Raw genomic sequence first — 18,402 nt, 5'->3', positions numbered from 1 at the left:
AGTTGTGTAAGTCCAGGTCTTTGATGTTCGGCAATGTGGACTTCAACAATAATGAAGCTAAATTGAGTTCACAAGGAGTCACAAGAGTATCCACAGAAGGTACAAATGCAAAAGGTCCTTGGATTAAGCATTCCATAAAATTAATAGGCAGCCATAAATTTTATCAGCAAGATCCATATTAGATGCAGATACTTGATACAGACATGGAAAATTTAAGAAGATCCATGATCATTCAAAACATAAAACTGCTAAAGCACAATTGGCAAATCTAAAGGTGGTATCAGAGAAAACTGGTTCACCGCATATTATCTGCCTCAAAAACCTGAATGTAACTTTGTGGTTGTTGCTCTATATTCCCTGTCACTGATAGGAAAAAGAAGATGCACAGTGTTCATTTAATACCTCATTGCCACCCTCTAATTTTTAATTAGTCTCTTTTACATTCAATGGAATGTTACTATAAAATATTTTTGGGTTCCCTTTTCTGACAACTGTTCACATACTCTCTTTGTCCATTTGTAGCTCTCCTCTCAACTACTTTTCGGTTTGGTTCACACTGCTTTATGAACATTGCAATTGTCGTAAGCCTTCTTTAGCTCCTTTATTTTAACCTCAATGTCTTTAGTCATTCAAGGAGTGCTGACTCTGGATTTTCTTCCTTCCTACCTCTCAGGAATGTGTCACCTCTGTACCTAAAACACGTCTTTAAAGCCCCCCATGGCTATGGTACAGTTTTGCACCACTAATATTTGATTTAAATCCACCTTCTGCCATCACACCGATATTTACCCTCCACTAATTATCTACTTAGGGAGGGAAAAAGGAAGAGTTGCTCAGGGAATGGGGGATTGGGATCACGATGAGAGAGCACTCTGATCGAGTGGTCAGAGAAAGGGCAGTAATTCAAATCGAGCCCCAGCTTTCACCTGAGGAATTGCCTTCAGATGTCTCCTGTCTCCATGCATGGGACAGGTCTGTCTGCTCATTGCTGCACGTCTCCTCCCTTTTTCTTAGGGGAAATACCATTTGGTTACCTGTGTCATGATAAGGCACATTATTACATGTTGTATAAGGTAAATGTTATCTTTCTCCTTAATTTGTGTCACAAATCATAAGAGACACGTGATGCAGTGATTGCATATTACTCATATGTGCAAATGTGGTGAGTTTTTGATGAAATCTGCTGCCTCAGTCAAGTTCCAGCCTGGAGTTAGGATGTAAATGATACTTAATGAGTCGAGACCTCTCATATACAGGTCCTCCCCAGGTTACAAACGCCCAACTTATGTACAGCTCACATATACAAACGAGCATTTGAGAGATTGGCTCGATGCATTTATAGGGCTGCAGGCATCTTCTACTGCCTGGCAACTCAGTTTGCAGCCACATTTCTGACTTGCTAGCTGCCTGCTTTACGAACAGCTCACAGGAACTGAACTCTGTTCTAAACTGGTGAGCACCTGTATGTGAAATAGGCAATCATAAATTGTCTGCCATTTGAAGTTGCTTCTCTGCAATTTCTGGCTTCATTTCAATCACTATGTGGATGTTGGATGCAAGTGTGGGTGTGGGGTGTAGTCCAGAAGCAGCCTGGATGACTTCCTCATGGGTTTGCTCACAGATCTGGCCAAAGTATTTATGTACGGGTCAAGGCCGGATATCATGTGAGGGAGTGAGCGTTCTGGTTCTTTGCCTTTCTTTGTGAATGTCCAGGTGACACCAGAAAAGGAAATTGCTTGTGGTCTTTGTCAACATCAGAAGTAATATTATTAATCAAATTTATTATGTTACCTTTCTTCTATATAATTTGGGTTTTATCATTTATGACCTTCATTCCGGACTTGCTTTATCAAATTAAGAGAGCACTCTTACTTGTGAGCCAGATTCCAGAGGTGTAAACGCAGCATCTAGATTGACACACCAGTGAAGTAACAGACTTATCCTGGACTGTACCAGGCACTGGTTTTTTTAAGATCCTTTCTGACCTCTCAGAAGGACATAAGCACTTGGCCCAATGCCGGTTAAAATAAAAAGGAATTGCTGTTGTCTCCTTGCCGATATTTATTCTTCAGTACTGTATCTATACTTCAGTGACACGCTGCTGAAAGATCATTAACTAGGCGAAAGTCACTCTTTGATCTGTCCAAAACTTGATCATCTTCCAGTGCAACAAGATGTCTAAAAGTGAATGCTGCCGACGGGCACATTCCAGGTCAAAGGATGCACTGAAGCTTGGTGCCGCCAATCCAAAGGACCGCAGGCTATGGTCTTGCTACCGAGGGGCTGGGTTCTGTGCAACAATTTCTCAAACACTGAGTATATTGTTCAAAGAGGCCACCCGGTGCTTTGTAAACAGAGTGCATTTACTTGATAACACCACGGATTAGCGACTTGATTGCACAATGCACGTAACTAAAGGCATGTGCTGTTTCTATTCCATTTCCTTTATATATTCTTATGAATAAAGTTTAAAGAAAATAATTATCTGTAAAACGCCGTGGGTTGTATTGAAATGAGCTAAATAAAGCGGGTTTCCCCACCCTGCATTGCAAACCCCTGATCCCTGCCCCCGTTTTGCGTTCCTCGTTGGTATCATTACATAAGGAGGTTGGAAGGCTCGCATCTTGTTTGTTTTGCCACCAGTGCTCCACTAACACACATGGAACATCATTCGGGATCTCAGCAATCGACTCCCGAAGCGAGTGGGATGTCTGCGTTGTTCTCAGAGTGTTTGGGGGCGACCGGGGCCGCTCTGTCCCCCCAGACGTGGGTCCTTCTCCTCACTTTCCTTGTCTTGCTGGGCTGGTAAAAGGCTGACTTGATTGTTTCATCAGGCGTCTCCATTCCGATGGAATAAAGAAGTGCATACTTGCCGCAGTTGACACTAAGAGAGCAATGTTTGACTTTGGCTATTACTGGTTTCTTTTTTATTGATCCGGTGTGTGTTAGTGTGGAATCAAAGTGTCCAGCGAGAAGGAAAGTGGCTTTTAAATTTAACTGGAGATACCGTTGGACCTAATAGGGTTTAGTTCAGTGTGTTAGAATCGAGTTGATCTTATGGGGTCAGGTTGTTTGTGGGAATTGAGTTGATCCTAATAGGGTCGAGTTCAATGTGTGGGAATCGACTTAATTTAATTGGATTAGGTTCAGTTTGTGGGAATTGAGTTGATCTGATGTGGCCACGCTCAGTGTGTGGGAATTGAGTTGATCTGATAGGGTCAAGCTCAGTGTGTGGGAATTGAGTTGATTTGAAGTGGTTCGGTGTGTGGCTAATTGTATTGGGATTCCACTTGTTCTCTTTAGAGAGAAAGACTCTTTAAGTACTCTTCCTCTTTAGAGACTTGTACATCATGTTTTTGAGGAAACAATCAATTTTCATTCTCCAGGTAAAGTGGAAGATGGTTTGGGTGTTGTAGCACAGAAGCTGGATGTAGGCTACATCTGTGGCTTGTATAGCAACATTGAAGGCTGGAAATGTGCTGTAGTGTCCCAGGTGCAGCTCTCCGGTGGTTCCCCTTACCCCCCAGGTTCTTTGGGGTCTTAAAGATGGACGGCTCTGGACACAGTCTTTGGAATTTTAAAAATGATTTATTCACAAAGACAAGCACAGGAACAGGATGAATGGGAACAGGTGCATGCGCGCGCGCACACACACACACACACACACGCGCACACACACAAAAAACAAACTGGTTACAAATGATCAAGGAATAAACAATACAATGCCTGAACACCCTGAATCTGGACAAGCATCGGCTCTAACACTCCCTGGAATATACTAGGACGCTCCTAACCCTTGTGGAAGTGCACACTCTTACCAATGGTCTCTTCAGCATTGTTCCATGATTCCTGGGGCAGTCAAAAGAGGGTGACCCAGGACCATGCAGCACTTTTATAGTGCTGGAGGGCTGGGGATGGTCCAGCCCAGGTAATTCAAAAGGTGCCAGCAAGGAAAAGGTGCTTAAACGGCCAATGGTTAGGTATCAAGGACAAAGGTGTGTTACAAAAGCCAATCCTTAGGTGTGCACTTAATGGGTTGGGTGGAGCCAAACCTTTGACAGTGGTGTCACTTCCGAACTGATGAGCAATGCTGTCATCCGACCAGAGGAGTCAGTGTTGTCACTGTCACATGACAGCCATGACCTTTGTCACTGTCACCCAGCACCACTCCCCTCCCCTGTTTTGGGGTCTGTTTTGAACCAACTGCTCTTGTTGAGTTCATAAACATGATTTCAAAGATCCTGGTAGCACAAAACTTAGAAATACAGTAAACAATGAGTAGGATGGTTACATAGTTGAGGAGGATGTGAACTGATGAAGTGTGATGTGAATCCTTCTGGTAGGAAGAACAAGGAGAAAGAATGCAAATGAAATGTTACGATGTTAATGAGTGTGAAAGAACACATAGATCTCAGAGTGTAAGTACTAAAGTCCTTCAGTGTAGAAAACAAGTTGGGAAGGGAGATTGGATAACTGAAAAAAAGAAAATTCTAAGAGCATTCAGCAGCCCAGGCATTATAAGAAATCTTTATTAGTCACATGTACATCGAAACACACAGTGAAGTGCATCTTTTTGCGTAGCGTGTTCTGGGGGCAGCCCGTAGTGTCGCCATGCTTCCGGTGCCAACATGGCATGCCCACAACTTCCTAACCCGCACATCTTTAGAATGTGGGAGGAAACCGGAGCAACCAGAAGAAACCCATGCAGACACGGGGAGAACGTACAAATTCCCTACAGGCAGTGGCCGTAATTGAACCCGGGTCGCTGGCACTGCAATAACATTACGCTAACTGCTACACTACTATGCCTGTCCAATATCAGTGGAGAGAACAGCAAAGTTGACCTTTTCAGGTCAAGAGCCCTTCGTCAGAACTGGAAAAGTGAGAAGACAAGCATGTTTAAGCTGCAGGGAGGGGTGGAGAGAAAGGGTACAGAACAAAGTTGATAAGATCACAATTATTTTAAAAACCAGAAACTAGAGAAAGGGAATGGAAACAAAAGTCAAGTTGCATCGTTGGAGGGAGAGAAAAAAATGGGTAGTTAACTGAAATTGTTAAGTTTAGTATAAACTCCCAAGGCCTCTAACACACTGAGAAGGAAGATGAGATGCTGTTCCCATGATGAGGTTGAAGTCAGAGAGGTCAGAGAGGGAGTGGGATGGAGAATTAAGTGAGAGGTGGCTGGAAGTTCTGAGTCACCCTTGCAGACTGAACAGAGGTGTTCTGTTAAGCAGTTGCCCAATCTATGTTCAACTTCCTTGAGGAAACCATATTGGGAAAACCAATTACAATGCACTTTATGTAAAGGAACACAGTACATAAGTATATTTGATGTTGTTTACATTAACCACTGTTATTTTTGTATTTTGATAAAGATTGTAACCATTTAATTTAAATTTGCAGGTACAGTGTTTCACCATTTGGGATTTTTGAACGGCTTGGAATTCCAGGGCCAAGGCCAGTGCCATTCTTGGGAACATTCTTACATTACAGAAAAGTACGATTTTTTTTACTATGTCAGTACTTCCTATTGGCGCTTCATCTGTTATCAAACAATTCTTTCATTGGTTAAAGGAAGGTACAATACAAAATTTGAGAGCGACTTATCTGAAACTCCTTGCTATGTTTGAGTGAGAGAAGATATGGGAGTGTTGACTTTCCATGTGCTCCAGTGTAAACATTTCCAGAGATTCATACAGCACAGAAACAAGCCCTTCGGCCCATCTGGTCCATGCCCACCAAGATTCCCATCTAAGCTAGTCCCATTTGCCTGTATTTGGCCCATATCCCTCCAAACCTTTCCTATCCATGTGTCTGTCCAAGTGCCTTTTAAATGTTGTTAATGTACCTGCCTCAACCACTTACTCTGACAGCTCCTTCCATACACCGAACACCCTCCAGGTGAAAAGGTTACCTCACAGGTTCCTATTAAATCTTTCCCCTCTCACCTTAAATCTACGTCCTCTAGTTCTCGATTCCCCAACTCTGGGAAAAAGACTGTGAGCATTCATCCTATCGATGTCCCTCATGATTTTATATACCTCTATAATATCACCCCTCTTTCCCCTATGCTCCAGTGAATAAAATCCTAGCCTGCTCAAGCTCCCACCATAACTCAGTCCTTCGAATCCTGGCGACATCCTCGTAAATCTCCTCTGCACCTTCCAGCTTAATGGCATCTTTCATATTGTAAGGTAACCAAAGTAAACACAATATTCCAAATGTGGCCTCATCAACATCTTGTATAACTGCAACATAACATGCCAATGCCCTGATTGATGAAGGCCCACATGCCAAAAGCCTTATTCACCACCCCATCTACCTGTAATCCATCCTCTGGGTTATATCATCTCAGTTGGGGAGGGGATTGGTCCTCTTTGGCTTCTTAATTAAAAATAAATTGATAAACAAAATGGGGGAACAAATGGATTTAGACAAGGCCTCGACCCATTTTAGATTTCAGCTGATTGACACCTGTCATATTGTGGAACACCTCCAGTCGTCAAGCAAAAGAGGCTGGGATTGACCCAAGTAGGCAATGAGAAGTAGAACACCACGTGGTACCCCATTTAATCTTATCCAGCATTCAAAATTATTAGTGTTTGAACATGTGCCCCTGTGGTTGGCCTTATCAGTGCATCATCTTGGAGTGAATACAGTCAAACAAAATTGATGTAACAGCTTGGTAAGGAACGAATTTTTAATTTTTTAAAATAATATCTTTATATGGAAAAGATTTGAACAAAATGGTATTATTTACCATTAAATGGTATTTATTTGACTGGCTTGTCTTTTTTTTAATGGTTCAAATGAAAGCAAGAAGACATTATAATTTCCACACCCAAAGTAGAGTCCTGTCCTACCTCAAGGGGGTTTGCATGTGACATACTTGCCAACTTGAACCAGATGGCATGTGAGACTGATGTCTGGCAAGTTGGATAATGGTCTGTAGTGTTTCTTTTCCTTTCTGGCTGGCATCTTGTCTAGTAATAGGGATTGAGATTAGCAATGCAAGGTCAGGGAATCATGACACTAAAAATGCTACTTGGAGTGAACACAGAACAGGACATTTAACAGTACAGCACAGGAACAGGCCCTTTGGCCCTTCATGTCTGCACCAACCCTAATGCAAATCTAACTAATTCCATTTGCCTGCACACAGTCTGTATCCCTCTACTTCCTGCCTGTTCTTGTGTATGTCTAAGTACCTCTTAAACCTTGCTATTGCATCTGCTTCTACCACCTCCCTCGGCAGCATGTTCCAGGCACCTACCACTCTCTATGTAAAGAAACCTTGCCTTGCTAATCTCTTTTATATTTTCCCCCTCTCATTTTAAAGCTATGCCCTCTACAATTTGACATTTCAACCCTGGGAAAAAGACTCTATGTCTCTCATAATCTTATGTACTTCTATCAGGTCTCCCCCCAGCCTCCAAAACTCAACAATCCAAGTTTGTCAAACTTCTCCTTAAAGCTAATACTCTCCAATCCAAAGGTGAACCTCTTCTGCACCCTTTTCAAAGCATCCACTTTCTTCCTGTGGGGTGGCAACCAGAACTTCATACAATACTCCAAATGTGGCCTAATTATAGTTTTATACAATGACAACATGATTTACTGACACTGCCCAGACTGATGAAGGCAAACATGCCATATTGCCTACTTTATCACCCTGTCCACTTGTGTTGCCACTTTCAGGGAGCTATGGACTTGCACCCCAAGATCTCACAATGCTCCTAAGGGTCCTGCCATTTACTGTATACTTTCCTCTTACATTCGACTTCCCAAAATACAACACCTCACACTTGTCTGGATTAAACTCCATCTGCCATTTCTCCACCCAAATTTCCAACTGATTTCTATCCTTCTGTATCCTTCCTCACTATCCATAATTTACCAAACTTACTAATCAGACCACCTATCTTTTCATCCAGATCACTTATGTATATCACAAACGATAGAGCTCAGCACTGATTCTTGTGGAACACCACTGGTCAAAGATACACCCCTCCACCACAAACTTCTGTCTTCTATGACCAAGCCAATCTTGTATCCAAGTTACCAAATTACTGTGGATTGCATGTGACTTAATCTTCTGCACCTGGGGACCTTGTCAAAGGCTTTACTAAAGTCAATGTAGACAACACCCACTGCCCTACCCTCTTCAATCATCTTCATCAATTCCTCAAAAAACTTAATCAAATTTATGAGACAGGATGTTTATTATTCCATATGTAAGAAGATATAATTGACTCAAGAGAGTCAAAGAAAGATTTAGGAATAAAAACAGGTAAAGCCTGAAATAAATATATAAATTTAGGTAAAATATTCATTTTAATAACATTAATTCGGCCAATCAATGATATAGAAAGGGGAGACCAACTTGATAAAACCCCTTTCATATAGTGTAATAAGGTAAAAAAATTTTCTTTAAATAAATGCTTATAATTTTTAGTAATTGACACTCCCAAATAGGTAAAATGATTTCTTACAATTTTAAAAGGAATATTAATATCAAATGGTACCAAATTATTCAGAGGAAAAAATTCACTCTTGTATAAGTCCAATTTGTAGTTTTTATTCTGATATATCGCCTCACTGTGATAAATGCAATAACGGAGTGGCTTCCTTAATTCACATGTTTTGGACTTGTCAGAGTCTTAAAAAATATTGGACAGAGGTCTTTCATACTTTTTCTGTACTTTTAAAAATAAACTTTAAACTTAATCCTTTGACTGCACTATTTGGGATTGTTGGAGAAAAAGATACAACTTTGAAGGCTTCTGATTTACATATTCTGGCTTTTATTTCTCTAATAGCGAGGAGAGCAGTATTGCTTAAATGGAAGGAAGCTACTCCACTTACACATGTTCAATGATTACGGGATGTTATCATTCTTGAATCTTGAATCTTGAATCTTGAATCTAGAGAAGATTCACTGTTCAGTTTTTGAATCTAACCTAGACTTTGAAACCCTGTGGGGACCCTTTTTGAATTATTTTCAAAATCTCTGATTTGGGGACTAAAATGCAGATGTTGGCTGACACTGTTACGTTTTTATTAAGGTTTTTCTTTGCTGTTTCTTCTATCTAACAGCTTTGAGTTTTGGTAGTGGGGGTAGATTTCTTTTATGTAATAAAATATTTCAATTTTTTCTTTCCTTATTAACTAACTACTATATGTGATTATTGATTTAGTAATCCTAAGTATGACTTATTACAATGTATTCAGTAGTATTTTTACTTCCTTTTTGATGCATGTACTCTGTATTTTTTTCATGGATTTAATAAAAATATTGTATAGAAAAATTTATGAGACAGGACCTCCCCTGCATAAAACCATGCTGACTATGCCTAATAAATCCATGCTTATTCAAATGTGAGTAAATCCTGTCCCTAAGAATATTCTCCAATAATTTTCCTGTCACTGGTGTAAAACTCCCTGGCCTATAATTTCCTGGTTTGTCCCTGTTGCCCTTAAACAAAGGAAAATGACTAGTTATTCTCTAATCTTCTGGGACCTCACCTGTGGCTAAAGAGGGTACAAAGATCTCTGTCAAGGTCCCAGCAATTTCCTTCCTTGCCTCCCTCAGTATCCTGGGATAGATTCCATCAGGCCCTGGGGACTTAACCATCCTAATATTTTTCAAGAGACCCAATGCCTCTTCCTTAATATTGATATGCCCTAGAATACCAACATACCCCTCCCTGACCTCACCACCATCCATGTTCTTCTCCTTGGTGAATACTGATGCAAAATATTCATTTACAACCTCACTCACTTCCTGCCTCGAGGCATAGATTCCCTCCATTGTTCTTTAGTGGACCTGCCCTTTCCCTAGCTACCCTCTTACTTTTAATATACATACACATATACTACCTTGGGATTCTCCTTAATCCTACTTGTCAAGGACATTTCATGGCCTCTTTTAGCCCTCCTATTTCCTTGTTTATGTTCTTTCCTGCTTCCTTTATATTCCTCAAAGACCTTTTTTGGTTTCAGCTTGTTGGAGTGGTGTGTTGCTGCAATGCCTCAGTCAAACAAAATTGTTTACTAAGCTGTTCTCACTGAAGCCAAATTCAGAGATAAGTGCAGAATGAAATAGTACAGGGATTTCAAAATGATATTTACTGCATGCTACACAGGTCTTTGCCCTTGCAAACTTTATCTTTCAAGTCAAAGTGATAGTGACATTCTGCAAACAGAGCTATTCAGGTAGCTGTGCATAGCTGATGGTCTGCCTGCAGAAGGTCCTAGACTTGTCACCATTGACTTGGCCTCTGGATATATTGCTCATTGAAGAGGAAGTGGTCACTAAACATAAGAGTGTTTAGTGGGGATAGGCTCTCCTTCGGAGTCCCTTTGCTGCTGATCTACCATTGCCTGTATTGTAGCTCCATATTCAACATATTCACCAAAGAAGCACTCAGGACAAGATGTAATAAAGCCTATATCTTTTAACTGCTTGTGTCCCCACACCCTGATTCAATAGTATTATGTGAATATTTTTGCTGATAATTTGTTTTCTTCTTGGCCAGGGTATTTTTAAATTTGATGAAGAATGCTACAAGAAGTATGGCAATATCTGGGGGTGAGTGCATTTCTCCTTTTCAAAATATGCCACAATACAAAATGCCACCCAAAAAAGGGATTGTCACTGCTTCATTCAATTATTTGCATTGATTTTATCCAACTTTGATATATCTGGTTCTTTTGCATTTATACAAACTATCAAACTGGGGAAATGTCTCCATTTTGCATTCATGCTATGGGCCTGAAGTTTCCCCTCATTGACTGAGATGCAGGTGGGCATTTCAGTTTTCTATTCATAGGATAATGAACTCCATTCAAGGGATAATGAAGTGCTGAATATTTTACCTGAGATTCAGTGCATTTTTGCCATTCTTTGGTGGTTGTCGGGAGGATAGGCTGAATCTACTATTCATGCATGTCTGGGAAATTTCCTAAACTATATTTAGAATTTGACTATTTGAGAACTGTCTTCAGGCTGGATGAGTCCTGGGAAAATGCACCAAAGCAATGCAGAGATAATTGATCCTGGAGATGATTTTGTTAGGTGGAGAACTCTTGAATTTCTTGAATTTATCTTTGTTTTTGAAAAACATGCCAGATTAATGGAGTTTTACTGTAGTTGATAAAAAATCTGGAGGTCAAATGAACTCAATGTTGTGGCATTAAGTTTAGATCTGCATGACTTTTCATCCATTGGCAGATAGTAGATGTTAGAAGTTTTCCTTGGTTGACATCCCTAAACAGCTACATTGTGCACCCTGACATTTGATCCCAAATGTTGGGAGATACAGTATGTAAGATAAGTGGCTAAACCTTTGCATCTCTTTATTGCAGCTGATTTTCTACTCCTGGACATTTTGTTCCAAGGCCCCGATTCACTTTCTGAAAAATTTGTTTTTATTAAGGATTTATGATGGGCGACGGCCTCTTCTCTGCATTATGGATCCTGACCTGATTAAAATTATCTTCATAAAAGAATTCTACACTTTGTTCACCAACAGGCGGGTAAGTATTTGTGTGCATTGACAGTGGTTTCTCTTGTAACCCTGTTCTTGTTTCATTCTCTTCACTTCAATATTTAGATTAGCTTTCCTAGTTTTGGATTTAGCCCCTCCTTACATATGCCACACATGTTTAATGAAGCTGCCAGGGATATCTTAACATCAACTCAGCTAGTATGGCATTTGAGGCATTTCAGAGGTACTTAAAGAGAAGAAGCATTTCAAGCATGCCACTTTTGTGCTTGTCGACCCCCCCCCCAACACTTTTGTATTGTGATCCAAATGCCCCCTCTACTTACACCATCCCTTGTTCTGCCCATATCTGTGCAACTTTAGAAGAGGTCAGTTTATGAAGCAGCATCATTTAATGCAATATATCATTGTGATAAAAATCAAATGTTTAGTCTTCATTCCTTTTAGGGTTTTGGTCTGAGTGGGCCACTGGAGGACTCTATCATAATTGTCACAGATGAGCAATGGAAGAAACTCCGAACTGTGCTTTCACCAATGTTCACCAGTGGGAGGATGAAAGAGGTAAAGATGCGGAACTCCCCTTAATCAAATCTCATCTTTGCGCCTTTTCCTACACACTTGCCTTCTATTATCCCTCGTAACAACTGGCTCATTGTGTGGGTGAGGGAGATTATGACTCATAGGAAGCTTCAGTACAGATTTGTACATGGTGTTGACATACAATCCGTTAACATCTATAGCGTTCCAAAGTTTACCATATGCTGAATAACTAAATTACTGTCAAGTGTTCCCCCTCTAATAATAAGCTCTGAGATAATAATCTCTGCCTTTCTTGAATACATTAAAGGGGTACCTTTATTTCTGAAAGCTCTTCCAACAGTTGTGGTCAATATCTTGGCCTAACAGCTATGTTCTACAGTAATCAGAGACAAGTCTCCAAAGCTTCCTAAGACTATTCCATAGAATATAAGAAATCATGATTGCCTCTTTACATGGAATGCTTTGAGTACAGGCTTGATCAGATAAGATTTTTTTCATCTTTTCCATAGAAAGTTGTATTATAAAATAGAAGCCCACAGAATACTTTCCTTGCGTCATGTGAAAGGGGGCAGAGATTCAGATAGGGCAACTCAGTACTGGTAATCTGTTTATCAATTTCAGTAGATCCAATTTGATAAGTAAAACAAAATGCAGATGGTGGAAATCTGAAATAAAACCAGAAAATGCTGGAAATACTCAACAGGCATTATCTGTGGAGAGATGAACACAGTTAATGCTTCCTTCTTAAAGTGGTAAAGAGAGTTATGTAAAAATTTCCACATTATGCAATATTGAACCAGGTAACCATATTACAAAGTACAAAAAGCATTGAGACTTTTAAAAAGTTGTTTTAACATACCGCTAGGACTTTTCTCTTGGCCAGGGAAGGGTTTTAGAGCAGTGTTTCTTAAAGAAAAAGAGAGAGAACTGGGGGTTTAAAGGAAGGAACTCCATGTGAGGCATGGCTACCAAATATGCAAGGACCCTGCACTGTAGAAGCGGAGACAAAGGAGTTTAGAATGATGAAGAATATTGCTTTGAGCAATAGAATAAGAATTTTAAATTCAAACCATTGGTGTCTCCAGCGTAGGTAAATAAGGAAACGATGGATGAATAAGGTCTGGGGCAATTTTAACTTGTTGGCAGTCTACTCTTTTAGAATATGTTGAATTGGCCAGTATGGATACGTATTTAAGAATAAGCCTGTTCTAAAAATAAATTTCATTGTGATTTCTACATCATTTTGGTCTGCATTGCCAAACTTCACCAAATTTTCTAGGATTTTGTGACTAATCTCCCAGGATATTACATCCTGGAGAAAAATACTAAGGGTATTTAATGAAAAAGTCTTTAATTTAACTTGTTTGTTTACTGGCATTGGTTATGGTTTAATGTGCTATTTTCCCGAAGGTCATGAAATGTCTGATCTGGAAATAAAGTCCATATTAACTTTCAGATTGATATTGGGAGGTAGTGCAGAGTAAGTTAGGATGGATATGTCAAATGAATGATGACAGGATATTTTGGGGAGTGGGGGCATAGGGAGGTGCAGAACAACTGAAGATCTCTAGGAATACTTAGTTGGTCCAGACTAGTGTCTTGTACATTCTTTACTTTGCTGTCTTTATTTTACCCCTTTCCCAGATATTTTCAATAATTAATCACTACACACAAAACCTTGTGAAAATGGCTGAAAAGAAAGCGAAGCTGAATGAAGCTGTCAACCTGAAGGAGTGAGTAATTTGTCTGACTGTAGGTTGTGTTTCTTTGGCACAACCCTTTCCTGTTTCCATTGTATCATTTTCACATTGCTTCAAGCACTTTCAAACTCTTGGTGTTCTCACAGATGAGGAACGTGATCTCTGACTCCTCGTCAATTAATTGATTATCCTGAGTCAGGGATCAATATATTTCTGAATAATAAGGGAAAAGAGGGACTAACTGGTAATTGGTTCATTATTGCCGCATGTACCGGGGTACAGTGAAAAACTTTGTTTTGCATGTCATCCATACAGGTCATTCTACCACATCAGCACATTGAGGTAGTACAAGGGAAAAGCAATAACAGAATACAGAATAAAGTGTTGCAGTTACAGAGAAAGTGCAGTACAGGCAGACAATAAGGTGCAAGACCATGATGGGTAGATTGAGAGGTCAAGAGTCCATCTTATTGAACAAGAGGTCCATTCAATCCTCTTATAACAGCAGGATAGAAGCTGGCCTTGAGCCTGGTGGTACACGCTTTCAGGCTTTTGTATCTTTTGCCCAATGGGAGGAAGGAGAAGAGAGAATCTCCAGGATGGGAGGGGTCCTTGATTATGTTGGCTGCTTTACTGAGGCAGCGAGAAGTGCAGACAGAGTCCGTGGAGGGGAGGCTGTTTTTTGTGATGTGCTGAGCTGTGTCCACAACTCTCTGCAGTTTCTTGCGGTCCCAGGCAGCGCAGTTGCAGTACCAAGCTATGATACATCCGGATAGGATGTTTTCAATGGTGCATCTATAAAAATTGGTGAGGTTCAATGGGGACATGCCAAATTTCTTTTGCCTCCTGAGGAAGTAGAGGCACTGCTGTGTTTTCTTGGCTGTAGCATCTACGTGGTTGGTTCAGGACAGGCTATTGGTGATGCTTACACCTAGGAACTTGAAGCTCTCAACCATGTCCACCTCAGCACCATTGATGTAAACTGTAGCATGTGCACCACTCCACTTCCTGAAGTCAATGACCAGCTCTTTTGTTTTGCTGACATTGAGGGAAAGATTGTTGTCATGACACCATGCCACCATGGGATATAGGGTCAGTGTGGAAGGTGGCATAGAGGTGATAGATTAACCTTGATCTGGTTGGATTGCAGAACAGATGCAAGGGGCCCATCAGTCTATTGAGCTCTCCTTCCCATGTTTTAATGTCAATCATTTGTACTTGTTTCTGGGAAGGTTAAGTTGAGGCAAAATAACCCTCAGTGCAGCTTTTTAACTGTCAACTTCCTACCAGGCATTCACATATATGCTTGGATTTTATTCTATGAGGAATTTAAGTCTTTCTTTTTAGTTCTTTTCCACATTTTGGCCAAGCAAGTGACTTGGTTATTAGGTTTCACCAAACATCACTTCAGGTTTTTCTGAGGGATCTGAGGAATGACCTATCTTGATAGGCAGCCTCTCCCCTGCCCCTCAGCACCCTCACTCCATTTAGTTCCATGCCACATTCAGCACCTCGCGCCTGTGTGTGTTTCTAAAAGCCACTTGGACTAGGAGGTGATGGACTTTATCTTTTTGCATTTTCCTCCATTTATTAGAGCAAACTAATATGGCAGGGGTATGGGAAACCATGCAGAAAGACAGAGGGAAGCAGAGACCAGAACAAAAGTTAGAAAAGAGAAAAGTAAGGGAAACGAAGTAGAGACCAGAGCAAAAGTTAGAAAAGAGAAAAGTAAGAGTGGAGTACAGAAAAGTCAAATGCAAAGGACACAAAGGTTACTAGATTCTAAAAGGACAATGAGTGTAAGGGCACTTTATCTGAATGCTCATAGTATTCGAAACAGGGTCAGTGAACTTGTGGCACAAATCAGTACAAAGAGGTATGATTTAGTGGCCATTACAGAAACATGGTTGCAGGGTGGATGTGATTAGGAATTAAATATCCTAGGGTATCAGGTAATACAAAAGGATAGGCAGGAAGGTAAGGGAGGTGGGGTAGCGCTCTTAAATAAGAATGAGATCAGGCGAAAGTGAGAGATGATATAAGATCTAAGGAGCAGAATGTTGAGTCCATCTGGGTAGAGATTAGGAATAGTAAAGGGAAAAAAATCACTGGTGGGAGTTGTATGTAAGCCACCGAATAATAATATTACAGTGGCACAGGCAATTAACCAAGAAATATTTGATGCATGTAAGAATGGAACAGCAGTTGTCATGGGGGACTTTCACTTCCACATAGATTGGGTGAATTAAGTTGGTCAAGGCAGTCTTGAGGAGGACTTCAGAGAATGCATCTGTGATAGCTTCTTTGCACAGCATGTTAGTGAACTTACAAGGGAAAATGCTATCTTAGATCTGGTCCTGTGCAATGACACAGGTAAAATTTAATGATCTTGTAGTTAGGGATCCTCTTTGAAAGAGTGATCACAGTATGATTGAATTTTTCATACAAATGGAGGGTGCAATAGTTCGATCTAAAACCAATGTATTATGCCAAAACAAGGGAGACTACAATGGGATGAGGGAGGAGTTGGCTAGACTAGACTGGAAACACAGGCTGTATGTTGGGACAGGTGAGGAACAGTGGAAGACTTTCAAAGAGATTTTTCACAGTGCTCAACAGAAGTATATTCCAGTTAAAAGCAAGGACAGTAAGGGTGGGGAGAGCCAGCCTTAGATAACTAAGGAAATAAAAGAAGGCATCAAGCTAAAAGCTCATGCATACAAAGTCGCCAAGAGTAGTGGGAAACTGGAAGATTGAGAAAACTTTAAAAGCAACAAAGAACCACTAAGCAAGCAATAAGGAAAGGGAAGATAGATTATAAAAGTAAACTAGCACAAAATATAAGAACAGATAGTAAAAGTTTTTGTAATTATATAAAGCAGGAAAGGGTAGCTAAAGTGAACGTAGGTCCCTTGGAAGATGAGGAGGGGGAATTAATATTGGGTAATGCGGAAATGGCCGACACCATGAACAACTATTTTGTGTCAGTCTTCATGGTGCAGAACACATCTAACATGCCAAAGAGAGATGTTACAGATGCGATGGGAGGTGAGAACCTTGATAAAATCACTGTCACTAAAGAGGTAGTGATGAGCAAACTAGTGGGCCTAAAGATAGACAAGTCCCCTGGTCCTGATGAGATGCATCCCAGGGTACTGAAAGAAATGGTGGAAGTTATAGTAGAGGCGTTTGTGATAATTTACCAAAATTCTCTGGGCTCTGGGCAGGTCCTGGCGGATTGGAAGACAGCGCATGTCATGCCACTGTTTAAAAAAAGATGTAGGCAAAAGGCAAGTAACTGTAGGCCAGTTAGCTTAACGTCTGCAGTTGGGAAATTGCTTGAAGCCATCAGCAAAAAAAATAGCGAGACACCTGGATAGATTTGGATGATGGAATAAATGGTTGTGTGGCTAAGTTTGCGGATGACACCAAGAAAAGTGGAGGAGTAGGGAGCATAGAGGAAATAGAAAGGATGCAGAGGGACCTAGACAGTTTAGGAGAATGGGCAAGGAAATGGCAGATGAGATTCAATGTTGAGAAATGTGCAGTTGTACACTTTGGAAGCAGAAATAAGCGGGTAGATTATTATCTAGAAGGAGAGAAGATTGATAGTACGGTAGTACAAAGGGACTTGGGGGTACTCGTACAAGATACCTTAAAAGTTAACCACCAGGTTGGATCGGTGGTTAAGAAAGCGAATGCTATGTTGGCATTCATCTCGAGAGGTATAGTGTATAAAAGTAAGGAAGTGTTGATGAGGCTCTACGGGGCACTAGTGAGGCCTCATTTGGAATACTGTGCGCAGTTTTGGGCCCCACATCTTAGGAAGGATGTGCTGACGTTGGAGAGGGTTCAGAGGAGATTTACGAGAATGATTCCGGGAATGAAAGGGCTTAAGTATGAGGTGTGTTTGTCAGCTCTTGGACTGTACTCACTGGAGTACAGAAGGATGAGAGGGGACCTCGTAGCGACATTTAAAATGTTGACAGGTAAGGATAGAGTAGATGTGGCTAGGCTGTTTCCCTTGGTGGGCGAGTCCAGGACCAGAGGGCACAATCTTAGAATTAGAGGGTACAGTTTCAAGACAGAGATGAGGAGAAATTTCTTTACCCAGAGGGTGGTGAAATTGTGGAACTCCTTGCCACGCACAGCAGTGGAGGCCAGATCAGTGGGGGTGTTCAAGGAGGAGATAGACAGATATCTAAATAGTCAGGGTATCAAGGGATATGGGGATAAGGCTGGAAAATGGGATTAGAATAGTTTTTTTTTCTTTTCTTTCTCTTTTCTTTTTTCTTTTTTTCCCACCCCATTTCTTTTTCCCTTTTCCTTGGAGCAGACTCGATGGGCCGAATGGCCTGCTTCTGCTCCCTTGTCTTGTGATCTTGTGAAGTGGTTCCATCGGGCAGACACAGCATGGATTCAGGAAGGGCAGGTCCTGTTTGACAAACTTACTGAAATTCTTTGAGGATATAATGAGTGCAGTGGATAGAGGGGAACAGGTGGATGTTGAATACTTGGATTTCTAGAAGGTGTTCGAAAAGGTGCTGCATAAAAGACTTATCCATAAGATAAGGATGAATGGAGTGGAGGTAATGTATTAGCATGGATAGAGGATTGGTTAACCAATAGAAGGCAGAGAGTTGGGATAAATGGGT

The 18,402-nt window shown here is 40.8% G+C and overlaps 1 protein-coding gene across 1 annotated transcript in view; it reads left to right on the top strand.

The window, feature by feature from the left end:
• The first annotated feature begins 2,654 nt into the window (after positions 1 to 2,654).
• The window catches only part of LOC127573596 (cytochrome P450 3A30-like), a 32,629-nt gene continuing 16,881 nt past the window's right edge, over positions 2,655 to 18,402 (top strand). The window contains exons 1-6 of the mRNA XM_052021965.1: positions 2,655 to 2,805; positions 5,404 to 5,497; positions 10,539 to 10,591; positions 11,439 to 11,538; positions 11,955 to 12,068; positions 13,692 to 13,780. Coding sequence (XP_051877925.1) covers positions 2,660 to 2,805; positions 5,404 to 5,497; positions 10,539 to 10,591; positions 11,439 to 11,538; positions 11,955 to 12,068; positions 13,692 to 13,780 — 596 coding nt within the window. The 5' untranslated portion in view covers positions 2,655 to 2,659. The remainder of the gene's footprint in view (positions 2,806 to 5,403; positions 5,498 to 10,538; positions 10,592 to 11,438; positions 11,539 to 11,954; positions 12,069 to 13,691; positions 13,781 to 18,402) is intronic.

The sequence above is a fragment of the Pristis pectinata genome, chromosome 8 (assembly GCF_009764475.1).
Source record: "Pristis pectinata isolate sPriPec2 chromosome 8, sPriPec2.1.pri, whole genome shotgun sequence".
Taxonomy (NCBI): domain Eukaryota; kingdom Metazoa; phylum Chordata; class Chondrichthyes; order Rhinopristiformes; family Pristidae; genus Pristis; species Pristis pectinata.
This window is presented reverse-complemented; position numbering and strand designations above follow the sequence as displayed.